At 39.0% G+C, this 18,856-nt stretch overlaps 2 protein-coding genes across 11 annotated transcripts in view; one reads left to right on the top strand and one right to left on the bottom strand.

Moving 5' to 3' along the window:
* Window positions 1–2,470, top strand: part of aven (apoptosis, caspase activation inhibitor) — a 114,477-nt gene extending 112,007 nt beyond the window's left edge. The window contains exons 5-6 of the mRNA XM_043698493.1: window positions 1,165–1,513; window positions 2,121–2,470. Of these exons, the coding sequence (XP_043554428.1) occupies window positions 1,165–1,513; window positions 2,121–2,233 (462 nt within the window). The 3' untranslated portion in view covers window positions 2,234–2,470. The remainder of the gene's footprint in view (window positions 1–1,164; window positions 1,514–2,120) is intronic.
* A 235-nt stretch (window positions 2,471–2,705) lies between these two features.
* ryr3 (ryanodine receptor 3) overlaps window positions 2,706–18,856 on the bottom strand; it is a 347,517-nt gene continuing 331,366 nt past the window's right edge. For all 10 annotated transcript variants that reach the window (XM_043697981.1, XM_043697979.1, XM_043697973.1 and 7 more), the window contains 5 exons: window positions 17,279–17,435; window positions 16,003–16,067; window positions 15,493–15,593; window positions 7,272–7,323; window positions 2,706–3,485 (listed from right to left, as the gene is read on the bottom strand). In XM_043697981.1, the coding sequence (XP_043553916.1) occupies window positions 3,390–3,485; window positions 7,272–7,323; window positions 15,493–15,593; window positions 16,003–16,067; window positions 17,279–17,435 (471 nt within the window). In that variant the 3' untranslated portion in view covers window positions 2,706–3,389. The remainder of the gene's footprint in view (window positions 3,486–7,271; window positions 7,324–15,492; window positions 15,594–16,002; window positions 16,068–17,278; window positions 17,436–18,856) is intronic.

Here is an 18,856-nt window from a genome sequence, read left to right on the forward strand (position 1 = left end):
ACAAGGTTAACAAGGACAGAACTGTTCAAAGAGAATGTTCCAGCCTTTCTGGTTTTTCCACATAACCAAAGTCCTACTTCATTGGCATCCTTCCTGAAGTGCGGTGTAGAATTAGCCACATAACTCTAGTTCAAACCTAGACAGTCTCTTATAAAAATCTAGCATAAACTTGCTTTTATATTCTAAACATCTATTCAAAATGTTAAGGATCTCGTAAGCCACTACTTGTCATGGTAAATTCTAAAGATATGTGTACGTGCATTCCCCAAGTATCTCTCTATTATATTATCCTCACCCTGCATAATTTTACCACTTTACAACTGTCCTGTTACTCCTGGGATGTACTTATGGTGTACATTAGTCTCAACTTACAGGTTGGTTCAATTGTGTATAACCAGTGAAGCCAGTTTATATTTTATATGATTTGCTTTTAACAAATATGTGTGGACTTTTATTAACCCCTATTTTTTCAAGTGCCAATTAATTTTGTCTCATATTATTATCTCAAAGTCAACCCATGAACAATGCCTATAGTTATGTTTATTCTTGAATGAGGTTGTAAACATTTCCAATACACTACCCATTATGTGAGGAAGATTGGAAAATGGTAGTAACAGCCTCCATATCACCACCTTTTACTTTTCTCAGTAATCTAGTTAAAAATCACACAACACCAGGTTATAGTCCAACAGGTTTAATTGGAAGCACACTAGCTTTCGGAGCGACGCTCCTTCATCAGGTGATTGTGGACTTTTATTAACCCCTATGTTTTCAAGTGCCAATTAATCAAGTGCCACAATTACCTGATGAAGGAGCGTCGCTCCGAAAGCTAGTGTGCTTCCAATTAAACCTGTTGGACTGTAACCTGGTGTTGTATGATTTTTAACTTTGTACACCCCAGTCCAACACCGGCATCTCCGAATCATGACTCAGTAATCTAGCTTGTCTCCCATCTGGCCCAAATATTTCTGGGTGCTGCTAAAATTTTAAGTATGTCCTCCTTTATATATACACAAATTTCTTTCTTCAATAAAGTCAAAATATTTAAAAGTTAGAGATATTACAGTCATCAAACATCAATTTTTAAAAAATATTTTCTACAAGCATGTCAAAATTCCTTAAACAAATTCAGTCTCTTATTTTTTTTGTATCCTTTAAATATAGATCACTGTTCCTTCTGAGCTACCACAAGTGAGACTGAAGGGTTTGCAAGATGGCCCAAGTAAATTTAGAGCACCGGCTGCAACTCCATTGGGAGCTGTTAATGCCATGCCACAAAATGCAGTGGCTGAAGATCCAGTCCAAACTACCTTCAATGTCATGCTCAGCCCTGCAACACAAATACCTAAGAGTGCTCCTTCTGCATCTCAGCAAGAACCAGATAAGCTAGACGAGGAGCTGGATATTTTACTTCAGTTAGGAACGCCTGCCAGTAAAAGTAATGATGATTTCCTGAACAAAGCTCAAAATGCAGAAGTTCTTTGTGATGCCACATCAGTTACAACTTCAACCGGTAAGTAAAAGCTTTTTTTTAATTAAAATTACGGAAATAATTGATGTTTACCTTTTACTTAAATAGCATGTTTATGTCTAATTCGGCATGTTTTCCATAGCACTCATCAGGATACAAAATTGCATTAGCTAATTGAATATAACAAAGACTAAATATATAATTGCTATAGATAATTACAGCAATTTCTCATTATCCAAGGGGAATATGAGCACAAACCTTTCGCAAATAGCAAAGAAACATAGATGCTGCTCCAGTGTAATGATCACGTGATCAGCCCAGCCAAGTTAGTGGGGACAAAATGAAAACTGGGGTGTGGGGCCAACCTCACAAATCCACAGATAACAAGGACTGATTGTAGTCATGGTTACATTTTGTGAAGTTCGAATTAATTCCTCCTGACCTAAAAGAGACTATATTTAAAATTGGAGAAACAGCATCTACTTTTGTGCATAATTTTACCACTTTACAACTGTCCTGTTACTCCTGGGATGTACTTATGGTGTACATTAGTCTCAACTAACAGGTTGGTTCAATTGTGTATTACCAGTGAAGCCAGTTTGTATTTTATATGTGGACTTATTGGTACTATTTCTTTGCTCTTAAACAGACTCATCAGGTGCTGAAGTGGTAGACAATGCAAATTCACAGCTAACAGAAATGGCTAAGAAACCTGACCCTGAAGAAGAACTGGAAGATTGGTTAGATAGTATGATATCATGATTATAGTTTTGTAAGTAAATGAAAGAAAACTAAAAAGTACATTACCTATAAATATTAATTGGCATGTTTATTCCAACTGCATTCCATTGCTGACAAGTAAAATGTATATTAGTGTTAATGTTTACACTGTGAAATTCCGTTGAATAGCTTAGATTTAGTGACAGAGTTATAACTAACTAATTGCATGTAAAAAGATTGCAGAGTCAAGGTGTAATAAAAACTGTTGAAAACCATGAATAAAGTGGCCTATTGAGATTTTTTTGTGTAAAAAGTTAATTTGCACATTAATCAAATGACTCATTTTAAGAGCTTTGTTCTGTTGTGATAAAATAACATATTTTAGTTTATTTTTAAAATCTTTTTTACATAATCCATTTTCAACAACCTTGAGTTTACTCTCATTTCCAACCCAACCAATGATAGCAGAGGTGCTGTTGGTAATCAGAGAAAAAAAGAATCTTGTAAAAAGATATATAATTGAATTTAATTAGCTTTATTTCAAAACTGTGCATCACATTGCAAACAGTCAACACTGACCAATTCATTTCTCTTAGTGCCAAATGATTTGAAAGTGAAGTTTTAAGGTGTATAGAGAAGCAGACGGCCAATGCACATGTAATATTGTGTTACAGAATTTCTCAAAATTAAATGTCTTATCCAGTAACAACTTTATAAATTATCAGCTCAGCTGCTGCTGTGTAAGCAGAATGAGAACAAGCTTAAGGTCATACAGCACACAATAAGACTCGACATTGTGAACAGGAGAATACATTCTCAAGTAGCCTTTCCGATGAGCATAAACTAAAAAACAGAACATTCATATCGTTGCATAGCTTTGGCTACAGGTAAGGCACTTTTATTTTCTAGAACTTTCTTGCAATTTTTAACCTTTATTATACTTTTGGTCTAACTAGTCAGTTAACCAACAGTCACAACAAAGGTTTATTTAAAGTCTCATTATAACACTTGCAATTCTGATAAGTGTTTGCACTTTGGGTGCTTAAAGCTGAATATCACTGCATTTTAAGACAGTTGTATTTTCAATACCTTTCACATTTATTCTCATTTTGCCTCAACAGTACTTCATTTTCCATTCACATGTTCAAGTAAAGCTTTATGTGATCAGTCAGTAGGTAAATTCAAGAAATATTTCCATTTATCCAAGCTGATCCTCGTACTGTTTGCGGAAACAGTCTCCAGCAGGGAAGAAGTCCCAGCAGCGTTCCTGGTACATCTTCCATACAAAAGATTCCTTAAATTGATGGACAGAAAAGTATGAACAAAATTATTTGTAATGCATACTTGCAAAGATAAACAGTATTGTAGTGCTTTACCCTGTCGATTGAAGTCTCCTGGCTCTGTGACTGCAATCTAAACAGTGAGTAAGTCAGAAGGATCATGCCATTCCAGAATGTGAGACACATTCTAAGCTGATTTTCCTATTCAGTACGATAATCAGTGGTGTGGCATTGGCTGCCCCCAAGGTACTAAAAAAGAGGGTGCACCTGCAGTCATGACCACCATTTATCCCTTACTAATTGTTTGTTTTGCTCATGTTCATTATTTGCCACAGTGCTGTGTACAAAATGACTAACCCTATTAGCCCACATTTGAAAAGAAGCAGTTCCAAGTATTTTGGGAGACCTTGAGGAAATTGTCGTAATGTTCATACCATGTAAGTGTCAGTCAATTACCGCCTCCAACAACAGAGAAGCTAACCACCTCCTTTTGCTGTACAATGGACTTACCATTGCTGAATCCTGTATTCACCATATCGTGTGAGTTGCAATTTAAATCCTGGTCAATTGTATCAGCCAGAAAGCTACAAGATAAGGTTAGAGGCTGGGAATTCTGTGGTCAGTAACTCAACTCCTGACTCTGCCCTCTACATGACAAGTGAGGAGTCTGATGGAATACTCCACACTTCTCTGGATGAATACAGCCCCAACACTCAAGAAGCTTGGCATAATTCAAGTCAAAGTAGCCTGCTTCATTGCTGCCATATTCATCAACAATGTCAGTGGCAGCAGTTCCATAGGAACACCATCACCTGCAAGTTCTTCTCCAAGCCACACTTTATTCTGAAGTAAAACTACATTAATGTTTCTTCACTGTTAGTGAGTCAAAATCCTGGAACAGTATCCTTAACTGCTGCAGCGGTTCAAGAATGCAGCTCACCACCATCTTCTCTAGGGACATTAACGATGACTAAACAGAGACACACATACACACCCACTGATTTTTTTAAAACTCCCAAATTATTTTTGAAATAGTGAAGCTTTTCTTTCATAGCATAACAGCATAGTCTGTATTTAGAGTTTATATATTTATAAATATCAGAATTTTCTAAGTACATGTCCATGATATTTGCACTCCACCCAATATGAATTACAGTTATAAAAAGGACCCTCTATTGTTCAAAAGTAAGTAACGATGGTTAGAAAATGGCATACTGTTCAACTATCATTATTATAATTGGTCTTCACATGATCACATATTACTCTACAACAGAAATTCTAACAAATTTCCCTTGCCGCATGCATTTCAAAATATAAACCGTTAATAGGATCTTTGTACAGGACAGAAAATGCTGAATAAAACTGATGCTATAGAAGCTGTAATTCAATCTCACAATTCAGAAGATTTAATCTTTCATTATTCTTCCATATCCATAAAATAGGGGAATCACTAAGCTCAGCTGGCTGGCTGTTCTGCAACACAGAGTCATGCCAACACTTGGGTTCAATTCCTACAGTGGCTGAGGTTACCAATGAAAGACTCCTTCTCAAATTCTTTCCTCAGTGGAGGTGTAGTGACCTACACCTTAAACTGCCACCAGCCATCTTTCTCTAAATAAAAAGCAGCTCTAGAACTATGGCGATTTTACCTTAATATCTGAAAGAATTGAATATTCTAATACACTCCTGGTCAGCCCCTCTCAATGTAACCTTATTCATCTTAGTCATCCAAAGCTCTGCTGCCCATGTCTTAACTCACACTCTATCCATTCAATGCATCATCTCTTTGCTCACTGAAATACATTGTGGCTGAGCAACACCTTGATTTACAAAACCTCGTCCTAGTTTCCAAATGGCTTGACACTGCACATTCCCATCCTACACTCCCCTTATGAGAGAGCTATGGTCCCCTTGTATTTAATCAGAACACTACTGGAGGCTCTAAAATTCTCCTTAGGTCTCTCTTCCTCACCAGCTCTCATTCCTCCTTTAAGAAGCTCCATAAAACCAACTTCTTTGATCATGATTGTGCCCATCTGCCCTAAATATTGCCTCAGGTGGTGTGGAGCTTAATTTGTATTGTTTTCTTGTGTTTATTATGTGTTCCTATGTAAACTTTCCTGGGATGTTTTTCTCAGGTAAAACACACAAAGGGTAAGGCAAACTATCTTCTAGTGGTTACATTTTGGTAAATATATCATGGTGGTTCTGGAGAAATGTGGCTGGAGAGAAGTGATGTGACTGCAAGTGAAGAAAGAACTAAGCTGCTTTATTCATCTTGCTCTGAAATAATCTGCATAATCCCTCCTGACTATTTCCTCAAGCTCAAACTGTCTTTTGGTACTAAGCTGAGATAAGTTCCGAATTTTAAAAATTGCCCTGAAGGCTTTATACAGGTTAAAGTATAAAAAAAGCATTAATGTCACAATGTTAAATTTTTGTGAAAATATGTTTTCTCAAAATCAATTGCAGTTGATCGATCACAGTATTGTGTAATGCATGCTCATATTTCAAGTTAGACACTACATAATCCAACTCACTCATACAGGCCATAATAATTGATATGGAAAAAGGGTGAGAAAGGAAAGGCACATTTTTGGAACTGATTTTAGGAAGAACATAAGACTTAGAAGCATGAATAGGTCATGCAGCCTCTCATCTCCTGTAATATTCAATAAGAATGTCCATATTAACTCCACTTTCCCGCCATATCTCTTGATTCCATCAGTGTCCAAAAATATACTAATGTCAGTCTTGAACATCAGCAGAATTTCCAGGGTAGAGAATTTCAATGATTCACCATCCTGAATAGGAAGTCTGCCAATCTCTGTCCTAGATAACTGACCCCTTGTCCTGAAACTATGATCCTCTTGTTCTAAACTCCACGCAGGGGCAACCTACCTCAAATAAAATGCTATTTGCTTCAGTGAGAATACCTTTTATTATTATGCACTCTGAAGAATATAGGCCCATTTTACTTGACCTCTCCTCACAATACATCATTCTGATCCCAGAAACTAATTTAGTGAAAATGTGTTGCACAACTTTATGGTAAGTGTACCCTTTGTAAAATACGAAAACCAAAATAACACAGTATTGCAGTTCTGATATTCCAATACCCAGCATAATTGTACTAAATTCCTTGCTCTAACGCGTTCGTACGAAGGGGTTGGCAAATAGCATACTATTTGCCTTTTTAATTGCTTACTGAACCTACATTTTAGACCTTTGATTGGTGTACAAAGACATTCGAACCTTTCTGAATACCAATACTTAGTAGTCTCTCACCTCTCAAGAAACATTTTGCTTTTCCCGGCTTTGGAAAATTTTGTACTTGCCCATTTTATTCCCCATCTGTCGTGCTATTACATAATCATTTATTTGATCAGTTTGTCATTCCCACGCAACCTGTGTTTGAACAGCTCAATTTCCTGCTAGGTCACTTTATAAACATTACATATGATTCCCTCTTCTAAATAATTGATATAGACTGAAACACATATAGCCAAAGCACTAATCTATGTGGCACGCCACTAGTTGTACCCTCAAAAAATTCAACAGATTTGTCAATAACAAATTTCCTGTCATAAAGCTATTCTGACGGTGCATAATTACTGTGATTTTGTAACTGCTCTGTTAACATCCTTTGCAATAGACTCTAGTTTTATATCCTTTGCTGCAGTGTGGGTACTGATGTTGAAAAGCATTACAGCATTCAAAGATATCATTCCTGTGCTTCACTGAGCAGCAAACAAAAATTGTTAGTTTTTCTTTGGATTCTTATTCAAGATGCTTCATACCTGACCGGTGTGTTCAGTTTCATCTTTGTTTATGAGGTACATCATGAAGAATCTGACAAACAGAAAACACTTGTAAGCCTCAGTTAAACCTCTGAAAAGCAAATATTCAATATCATGAAAGGAATCTTCCAAGAGAACCCAAGATGAGATTAAATATCACCATTTAGTACTTTGATACTTTATGGACATTAAATCGCCATCTTTTCGGCAGATGCAAGGTATTGTCAAAACGAGCAATGTCAGATTATAAGATGTTAACCAGTTATATAGTAACTCTATCATGTTTGACATGCATAAAGGTTTTCTTAAGAACTAGGTGCAAGTATTTTTTGCCACCAGCCCCTTGGTAATGTTAGGAAAAAGTGCACAAAAATCAGGGAGACTTCATCTGATCAAATTACACTAGTGCCATCTCTTTTGTCACCAAATTACTCCATGTATGCACAAAGCAGGCATATAAACTTACAGTTGCATGGTAAAGGATGCTTTCCTTCCTGTAGTCACTTGCAAAGCTATCCAGTGTTATCAGCCATTTACCCAAACTAGCTAGCTAATCCTGCCCTAACTTCCTCCAAAATTTAAACATTTTCAATTTCTCCTTGGAAAGTTTGCTTTTCCAGGGTACATCCTGTCCCTTAGGATTCCCTCCAACAACTTGCCCACCACCGACATCAGGCTCACTGGTCTGTAGTTCCCTGGCTTGTCCTTACCACCAAGGACTGATTAGGGATAGTCAACATGGCTTTGCGCATGGGAAATCATGTCTCACAAACGTGATTGAGTTTTTTGAAGAAGTAACAAAGAGGATTGATGAGGGCAGAGCAGTAGATGTGATCTATATGGACTTCAGTAAGGTGTTCAACAAGGTTCCCCATGGGAGACTGGTTAGCAAGGTTAGATCTCACTGAATACTGGGAGAACTAGCCGTTTGGATACTGAACTGGCTCAAAGGTAGAAGACAGAGGGTGGTAGAGGGTTGTTTTTCAGACTAGAGGCCTGTGACCAGTGGAGTGCCACAAGGATCGGTGCTGGGTCCACTACTTTTCATCAATTACATAAATGATTTGGTTGTGAGCATAAGAGGTACAGTTATTAAGTTTATAGATGACATCAAAATTGGAGGTGTAGTGGACAGCGAAAAAGGTTACCTCAGATTACAACGGGATCTTGACCAGATGGGCCAATGGGCTTAGAAGTGGCAGATGGAGTTTAATTCAGATAAATGCGAGGTGCTGCATTTTGGGAAAGCAAATCTTCGCAGGACTTATACACTTAATGGTAAGATCCTAGGGAGTGTTGCTGAACAAAGACACCTTGGAGTGCAGGTTCATAGCTCCTTGAAAGTGGAGTTGCAGGTAGATAGGATAGTGAAGAAGGCTTTTAGTATGCTTTCCTTCATTGGTAAGAGTATTGAGTACAGGAATTGGGAGGTCATGTTGCGGCTGTACAGGACATTGGTTAGACCACGTTTGGAATATTGCGTGCATCTGCCTCAGGCCTCAAAACTTAGTGTCCATCTCTTTGATATTTCAAAAATCTAACTTCCTCCTCTTTAAATACTTTCAGCAACAGAGAATCTACAATCCTTAAACAGAGAATTCTAGGCATTCACCACCTTCTGAGAGAAGTAATTCCTTTGCATGTCAGTTTTCCCTCAATCTGAAATCATGTCCTCTGGTTCAAAATGCACCAATCATGGAAATATGTTTTCAACATCTGCTTCTCAAGCCACTCAGAATTCTGCAAGCTTCATTTTTTAAACTCTTATTAATGAAGTTGATTGGCTGTCCTATATAAGTGAACCCCTTCAGCTCTGAAATTACTTTAGTGAATATCTTTTCAACTGCCTCTAATATCAGAATGTTTCTTTTTTCTTAAATAGAGACCAAAACTGAACACAGTTATCCAGATGCAACCTCACTAAAACCCTGTATAAGACTTCCTTCTTTTTGCCTTTTCAATTATTTGTTGCATCTGTATGATAACCTTTTGTGTTCTATGGAAAAAGAACATCCAGATCCCTGTGCTATACCTTTTTTGGGAGTCCCTCTCCATTTAAATAATAGTCTGCCTTTTGATTCATCTTATCAAAATACATAACCTCACACGTTGCTACAGTAAACTCCATCTCTCATGTTTTTTTCCCATGGCGGGTGTGTTAGAAGTGAGAAAGACCAGGGAGTAGTGGTGGCAGGATCATGGGATTTCAGGGCTTGATTGGAGGAAGAGCTTCCTGTTTCTTGGAATTTACTGCATATGGAAGATAAAGAATGTGGGAAAATAAACAACAACGTCTTAAATGCACAAAAGTAGATATATCCCCGGGACCTGATCAGGTGTACTCTAGAATTCTGTGGGAAGCGATTGCTGGGTCCCTTGATGATATATTTGTGTCCTCGATAGCCACAGGTGAGGTGCCAGAAGACTGGAGGTTGGCTAACATGGTGCCACCATTTATGAACAGTGATAAGGAAAAGCCAGGGATCTATAGATCAGTGAGCCTGACATTGGTGATGGACAGGTTGATGGAAGATTCCTGAGGGACAGGATTTATGTGTATTTGGAAAGGCAAGGACCAATTAGGGATAGTCACCATGGCTTTGTGCATGAGAAATTATGTCTCACTAATTTGAGATTTTTTGAGAAGTAACAAAGAGGATTGATGAGGGCAGAGCAATGGACATGATCTATATGGACTTCAGTAAGCTGTTCAGCAAGGTAGACTGGTTAGCAAGGTTAGATCACATGGAATATAGGGAGAACTAGCCATTTGGCTACAGAACTGGCTCAGAGACTGGTGATGGAGGGTAGCCTTTCAGACTGCAGGCCTGTGACCAGTGGTGTGCCACAAAGATTGGTGATAGAGCCATTGCTTTTCATAATTTATATAAATGATTCGGATGTGATCATAGGGAGATATGGTTAGTAAGTTTGCGGATGACAATAACATTGGAGGTGTAGTGGACAGCAATGAAGGTTACCTAAAGAGTAGAATGGGATCTTGATCAGATGGGCCAGTAGGCCGAAGAGTGGCAGATGGAGTTCATTTTAGATAAATGTGAGGTGCTGCATTTTGGAAAGGCAAATCAGGGCAGGACTTACATATTTCATGACAGAGTCCTGTGGACCTGAACAGAGAGACCTTGGAGTGCAGGTTCGTAGTTACTTGAAAGTGGAGTCACAGGTGGATAGGATAGTGAAGACGACATTTGGTATGTTTTCCTTTATTAGTCAGTGCATTGAGTATAGCAGTTGGGAGGTCATGTTGCAGCTGTACAGGACATTGGTTAGGCCACTTTGGAATGTTGTGTGTAATTCTGGTTTCCCTCCTGTAGGAAGGATGTTGTGAAACTTGAAAGGGTTCAGAAAAGATTTACAAGGATATTGCCAGGGTTGGAGGATTTGAGCTACAAGGAGAGTTTGAATAGGCTAGGGCTGTTTTCCCTGGAGTGTCAGAGGCTGAGGGGTGACCTTAGAGGTTTACAAAATCTTGAGGGACATGGATAGGATAAATAGACAAAGTCTTTTCCCTGGGTGGGGGAGTCCAGAAATAGACGGCATAGGTTTAGGATGAGGGGGGGGAAAGATATAAAAGAGACCTAAGGGGCATCTTTTTCATGCAGAGGGTGGTACGTATATGGAATGAGCTGCCAGAGGAAGTAGTGGAGGCTGGTACAATTGCAACATTTAAAAGGCATTTGGATGGCTGTATGAATAGGAAGGGCTTGGAGGGATATGGGCTGGGTGCTGGCAGATGGGACTAGATTGGTTGGGATAGCTGGTCAGCATGGATGGGCTGGACCAAAGGCTCTGTTTCTGTGCTGTACATCTCTATGACTCTTATTCACCAGGATGTTGTCAGGGTTGCAGGACTTGAGCTATAGGGAGAGGCTGAATAGGCTGGGGCTATTGTCCCCGGAGTTTTGGAGGCTGAGGGTTGAGCTCATAGAGGTTTACAAAATCATGAGAGGCATGGATAGCGTGAATAGCCAAGGTCTTTTCCCAGGGATCAGAGAGTCCAAAACTAGAGATCATAAGTTGAAGAAGAAGAGGGGAAAAATTTAAAAGGAACCCGAGGAATAACATATTCACGCAGAAGATGGTGAGTGTATGGAATGAGCTGCCAGAGGAGTTGGTGGAGGCTGGTACAATTACAACATTTAAAAGGCATCTGGATAGGTATATAAATAGGAAGGTTACAGTGGACATGGGCAAAATACTGGCAAATGGATCTAGATTTATTTAGGTTGGCATGGACGAGTTGGATCGAAGGATCTGTTTCCGTGTATACAGCTCTATGACTATGTCAGGAAATGGGCAAATGGCCCACCAATTACACATACCTCAGAACAGCTCCTGCAAGAATCTCAGACTGACATATGGATGAATATGCGTCAAAGAGAGAGTGCCTTCATTGGCATTTGCATGAGGGGCCTTCTGTCAATACGTAAATTCAGCAATTCTATGAAAATTTCCGTTTAATGAGGTAACAGTTTTTATAAGAACTAGGAGCTGGGATAGACCAATCATCCCTTCATGCTTGCACCAGGAATATTAGTGCCAAGCTGAATTTAATACAAAGCTCTCCCAAACACTGACTTAATTGCACTTTCTATTACCTCTCAGTTTGGTTACTGTTGTTGTACTGGCAAGTTTAATACGTGAAGTCTAAGTACAGATTGACACTGACATAACTTTCCCATTGTCACCTTTACATAGAATTGGACACCAATTCTAAGTTCAATAAGACAGGGAGATAGATCTGGCATATTTCGTAGTTTTGAGAGGGGTCAGTGACCACTTTTCAATGAATTAGGGGAATCCTGGCAGTAACTGAGTGTTACTGATGTTACATCAATTACTGATGGAGTCAAGTTTTTCTGTCAACTGGTTCCTGACCTTTCATTTCCCCTCATTCTTGCCCTCAATTTCTCATCTTCACCTGCTGACTGATGGCCCTCTAGAAACATCTCCTATAACATTGGCTGGTGTCGAACAGTGAGCAAGAACACTGAACTGCAGGGGATCTAACAGTTTCTCCCAAATCCAGGACCTAGAAGGACAGGAACAGAAAGTATCTGGAACAACTAAGTGATAGAGGAAGAAGGAAGGTTACCTAAGGCTGAGAAGGCAAAAATCAGACAAGGCTCTAGAGGGTTACAAGGTGGCCAAGAAGGAACTGAAGAACACACTTAGAAGAGCTAGAAAGGGGCATTAAAAAGCTTTAGTAGGGTAGGATTAAGGAAAATTCTAAGGCACTGTACACTTACGTGAGGAACAAGAGGATGGCCAGACTGAGGGTAGGGCCAATCAGGGATAGTGAAGGAACCTTGTGACTGGAGTCGGAGGATGTAGGGGAGGTCCTTAATGAATACTTTGCTACAGTATTCACTAGTGAGAGGGACCTTGTCGTTTGTGAGGACAGCGTGAAACTGGCTGATATGTGCTCAAACAGGTTGATGTTAAGAAGCAGGATGTGCTGAAAATTTTGAAAAACATAAGAATAGATAAGTCCTCTGGGCCAGATGAGACATACTCAAGATTACTACAGGAAGTGAGGGAAGATTTGTGCCAGATGACTGGAGGGTGGGAAATGTTATTCTCCTGTTCAGGAAAGGAAATAGGGATAACCCTGGGAATTACAGACAAGTCAGTCTTCTGTTTGTGGTGGACAAATTATTAGAGAGGATTCTGAGAGGCAGGATTTATGATTACTTGGAAAACCATAGTTTGATTAGAGATAGACAGGTGAGGTCATGCCTCACAAGCCTTATTGAATTCTTTAAGAATGTGACAAAACACATTGATGAAGGTAGAGCAGTAGATGTGGTGTACATGGATTTAAACAAGACATATGATAAGGTTTCCCATGGTAGGCTCATTCAGAAAGTAAGGAAGCATGGGATACAGGGAAATTTGATTTTATGGATACAGAATTGGATAGCCCATGGAAGACATAGGGTGGGAGGAGATGGAAAGTATTTAGCCTGGAGCTCAGTGATCAGTGGTGTTCTGCAGGGATCTGTTCTGGGACCTCTGTTCTTTGTGATTCTTATAAATGACTTGGATGAGGAAGTGGAAGGGAGCTAGGACGTTTCTCAATGGAGCGAAGAGGATAAGAGGTGACTTAATAGAGATGTACAAGGTGTTGAGGGGCACAGATGGAGTCCTTACCATTAAGTATAAGTCCTGCAAAGATTTGCTTTCCCAAAATGCACAGAATCATAGAGATGTACAGCACGGAAATAGACTCTTCTGTCCAACTCGTCCAAGTTGACCAAATATCCCAACCTAATCTAGTCCCAGCTACCAGCACTTGGCCCATATCCCTCAAAACTCTTCCTATTCATATACCCATCCAGATGCCTTTTAAATGTTGCAATTGTACTAGCCTCCATCACTTCCTCTGGCAGCTCATTTCCATACACGTACCACCCCCTGCGTGAAAATGCTGCCCCTTAGGTCTCTTTTATATTTTTCCACTCTCACCCTAAACCTATGCGCCCTAGTTCTGGACTCCCCCACCCCAGGGAAAAGACTTTGTCTATTTATCCTATCCATGCCCCTCATGATCTTATAAACCTCTACAAGGTCACCCCTCAGCCTCCGACGCTCCAGGGAAAACAGCTCTAGCCTATTCAATCTCTCCCTATAGCTCAAATCCTCCAACCCTGACAACTTTGTAAATCTTTTCTGAACCCTTTCAGGTTTGACAACATCTTTCCAATAGGAAGGAGACCAGAACTGCACAAAATATTCCAAAAGTGGCCTAACCAATGTCCTGTACAGCCGCAACATGACTTTTCAACTCCTGTACTCAATACTCTGACCAATAAAGGAAACATACCAAACACCTTCTTCACTATCCTATCTACCTGCGACTCCACATTCAAGGAGCTATGACCCTGCACTCCAAGATCTCTTTGTTCAGCAACACTTCCGAGGTCCTTACCATTAAGTATAAGTCCTGCAAAGATTTGCTTTCCCAAAATGCAGCACGTCACATTTATCTAAATTAAATTCTATCTGCCACTTCTCAACTCATTAGCCCACCTGATCAAGATCCCGTTGTAATCTGAGGTAACCTTCTTTGCTGTCCACTACTCCTCCAATTTTGGTGTCATCTGCAAACTTACTAACTATACCTCTTATGGTCACATCCAAATAGTCAGAGACTTTTCCCCAGGGCAGAAATGACTATTACAAGGGGGAATAATTTTAAGGTTATTGGAGGAAGGTTTAGGGGAGATGTCGGTCGTAGGTTCTTTACACAGAGAGTGGTGGGTGCGTGGAATGCACTGCCAGAGGTGGCAGTAGAGTCAGACACATTAGGGACATGAAAGTGACTCTTGGATAAGGCACATGGATAATAGTAAAATGAAGGGTATGTAGGTTAGTTTGACTTAGGAGTCAGATAAAAGGTCATCACAACATCAAGGGCTGTACTGTTCTATGTTCTTAACTACCATCTACAAATCGTCATTCTCCTGATTCACAGTCCTTTTATTGTCAGTAGATCAAAATCCTGGAATTCCCAACTTAATAATACATTGCCTATCGCAGCTAAAGGAGGAGCTCTTGGAGGCAGCTGTAAATCAGGCAATAATTGCCATCCAAGTCAGTGATTCCAAATGCTGAGATGGAAAGGAATGCAATAATATTTGTAAATATGACACGACCCGAACCCCCAAGAATGTATCCATGGTGAGCATCCCCATTCATTAAAAGCAAGCTACAATAGGCACTGCAAATCTGAAACAGAACCATGGAATGCTGGAATTACACAGTAAGTCTGACAGCATCTGTACAATGTGAAACAGTCAATATTTCAGAACAATGACCTTTCATCATAATTCCTGGCACTCCTATCTCAGAATGACATATTGAGAGGAAGTTGATTTCGGGAAATGCTAAAATCTTTATAGAAAGAAATGTTAGATCCTTACCTAAATTGAATAAAAGTTCCCAGTTTCCAATATTCTACATTGAATCATCAGAATCAACATGTGTTCTTAGTAAAATAAATGTCTTCTCAAGCAATGAGTCACAGGATCTCAAAATAATTCATTTTTAACCCTACATTTTATAATAATCTCATTCCTTAGTTATGTTTATAGTCATGAAAGGAAGACAAAAGCCAACCTTAACCTGGTTTTAATTTACAATGATTTTTAAATACATCTCATAATACACAGTTCAGACTTGCAAAATTAATACTCACAAGTAGTTTGCAAGGTTGTGCTCTTGTAAAGTATGTACCTCAAAACCATGTGGTATAGTGTCAAAGTAATCATTGCCGATTCCACAAATAAAGCATTTGGTCTGAAAGTCAAGAAAAAAAAACAAGCCATTTGAATCATTACCTCAACCTCTTTCCAATACAAATAGCACTTAGCATTTCTTAAACTTCTGAGGGAACTGTCGTCATTTGGTGGGTATCTAACATGTCAGTAAATACCAACAGTCTTTGTATCAGTACAACACAAGATCATGAGGAATAGCAAGTAAATTTGCCAATGTTCAGCAAACTGCTCCCTTCAGCACAGGAGACAGAACAAAAAATTGGAGCAGAGGGTGGGTGGACAGTCAGAAGCCGGTCACTAATGTGGAATCCTACTCTGAATAACATTGACATTTGAATCTTTGGATTTAAGATACAGAGAATGGAAGTCAATATCAATTCAATGAAATGGGTACGAACATAAAATATGATCAATAAGAAAAAACAGACCTCCATGTCTTCTCGCACTTGCTCCTGTTGGTCTCTCAGCTCACCAAAAGCATCAATGATCAAACCTAACCAGAGCCGAAACAGGTAGTGTAAGCAATATTTCAACAGTTTGCATTTTCCACTATATTGCCACTAATTGTCACACACATTCTTATATGGGTTGGTACATTAATAATATGTTATGATAAAAAATATTTTTAAACCTTCTTGATGCAATTATGTAATTAATTTTTGAACCATAGCCCTATATCCTTCTAGCTCTTTTAAACAATTTATTTACTTTTCATTATCAAATGCACATGTCAATGAATTATCCAATTCTAGGACAAATGTCAGGAAAGATGTAGCAAGCATTTTAGTTAATATACTCCCTAAATCATGATCACATAAGTAGGATCACTAATTCATTTGGATGTTCACTTACCTATGTACTTGTATCATTTTAACATTTTACAAATTTATTTACATGAATATGGATTTTTGCAGATGCCATCAGACTGGATTCCTTTAGATTCTATATTGTGTATAGTCAATACTAACAAAATTACAACATATTAGTACTGCAGACAACCTACTCAAAGTATCTATGCTAGTGTTTATGCTCCACCCAACTCTCCTGCCACCCTTCTGCATTGAGCCCCAGGGACATATGCTTGTATTTCTTTCTCCTTCATGTGCTTCCCTAATTTCTCTGTAGATACACCTCTTGATTCACCACAACCTCTTCATATTCTAACCAGGCACTTTTCTGAATTCCCTATTGAATTTATTTGTGATTATCTTACGTGGAAGGTAGTTCTGGAAATGGAAATACTTTCTTCATGTCAACCCTATCAATCCTATCCATGATGTTAAAAAAAATTTGTATCAGGTCACCCCCAAGGTCTCTCTTTTCTGAAAAGAACCCAGCTTTTGAATCTTTCCTAATTGGTACAGGATCTCAGTTAGTATTGTTCTAGCAATTTTCTTTATTTCATCCTTTGCATCACTATACACGTGTAGAGTGGTGCTCCTCAAGCTATATAATACCATTTTCTTTTTCTATGGTCCTTTCGCTGATTATGTGTGCTCTTTTCATTATATGGAAATATAAACTATACAATGTTGTAAGTGTAGACTAACTAAGAGAATATCTGAAGGGGACCGGAACATAAAATTTGCATTTGACACCTTTCAGTACTTGGCAGAAATTCAAAACTGAAGAGTGAATAGCCCTAAAGTTCTTGTATAAAATAATGTATTAAAAATAAGATGTCTTTATGGTAAGAAAACATACCCTGAATAATGGCCAGTAGGATGACAATGACGAAGAAGAAGAATGTGATGTCAAAGATAATTCGATACATTTCAGAAGGATCTCCAGCAGGATCTTCAATTTCATCCCCAATGCCACCTCCCGCTCTAACACCCACATACATGTGAAACAAGTAGCACTGAAAATCAAAGACAACAATATGTTACATATTGTCTGAGATTGAAATGTGTTACTAAGGCAGGAAGCATTGAATTATGACTGCAAGGTAGAAAATGAATCATTCACCATTCAATCAGTATGCAGCAACAAGGTCCTTTAAAGGTTTTTGTGGGAGTGGAGTGCATCATTTCTCCCTCCAATTCTATTTTGATTTAGTCCCTACCCTCCCCTTCACTGTTTTGATCACACAGCACTGTCCCTTGATGTGAAGGGCAGTGTTTGTCACTGGCCACCCGGGTGTTTTCCTATCTTCCTGGTGGTGGAAATTGAATAAAGATTCGTGCACTTTGTGTCTTTCACTGTGTCTCACACCTGCGTACACACACCATGGGTCCTGGGGATAAAATAAGCACTACTGCACTTAGGTGGTAGTGTGGGGGTTAAATTTAAAAGAAAAAAAAAGTGAAAAGAAAAAAAAAGGAAAAAAAAATTAAAGGTTTTTGTTAACCAATTAGTTGATGCTGGATGGCATTCTAAGTTCTCTTTACTGTTTCTGGTTTGGGGATATAGGATCACACCCTGATTGTTATCCATTGGTCATCTGATGTATAAGTATAGGATCAGGTTGCCTGTGATGCCCCAAATAATTAATGGCATACCGACATTTAATGCTTGGGGGTGTTACATACTCCTTCAGGTGTGTTTTCAGCACTGCGGCATTTAAATAGAATATCCAGAACACCACCTTCCCACCTATCCCAAAGGTTCAACCGTAACAGAAGGTTGAAACATTGGAAATTTATCCATGTATGAGCAATTAATGACTCTCAAGCTTGGTATAAGCTCAGTCAATATCAATAATACTCTGGTATGACATAATATGGTTGGCAGCCTGTTAAAAGTTTTTTTTTAAAATAGGAAGGAGGGAATAATATCTTCAAAGATATTATCCAGTGCACATCAGGGATATCCCACCACCCCCAGAAGATCGTTCAGTAAACTTCAGAGTATTCAGTAATCAGGGTGGAGGGTTACATGAATGGGCTGGTTGTGGTCAGGACCAATGATAACGACGATCAATGAGATTTTATCAAAAAGAGAGAGACAGAAATATGACAAAACAATCAGTTCCCAGATTGAGGAAATCTACACCCATCGATTGCATGATAATTTCAGATAACCAGGGGCTTTAACCTGGGTGGAGCCATTTGGTTCTATGGCAGGGAAGGAAATCCTGAATCGAGGGATTCAACTATGGAGTTTCGGGAAGGTTTTAGGGGCAACAACATACTCAAGAACTTTGGAGATGGGTCAGCAGTTTTGTAAGGAGTCATGTGTTGATTTTCTTTCAGGAGAGGAGTGATGCCAGCAGACTTGAAGAGTGGAGTCCAGCAACCCGAGGGAGGGGAACCATTAACACTGTAAGTTAACATGGGGACT

This window comes from Chiloscyllium plagiosum, chromosome 10 (genome assembly GCF_004010195.1).
Source record: "Chiloscyllium plagiosum isolate BGI_BamShark_2017 chromosome 10, ASM401019v2, whole genome shotgun sequence".
Classification (NCBI taxonomy): Eukaryota; Metazoa; Chordata; class Chondrichthyes; order Orectolobiformes; family Hemiscylliidae; genus Chiloscyllium; species Chiloscyllium plagiosum.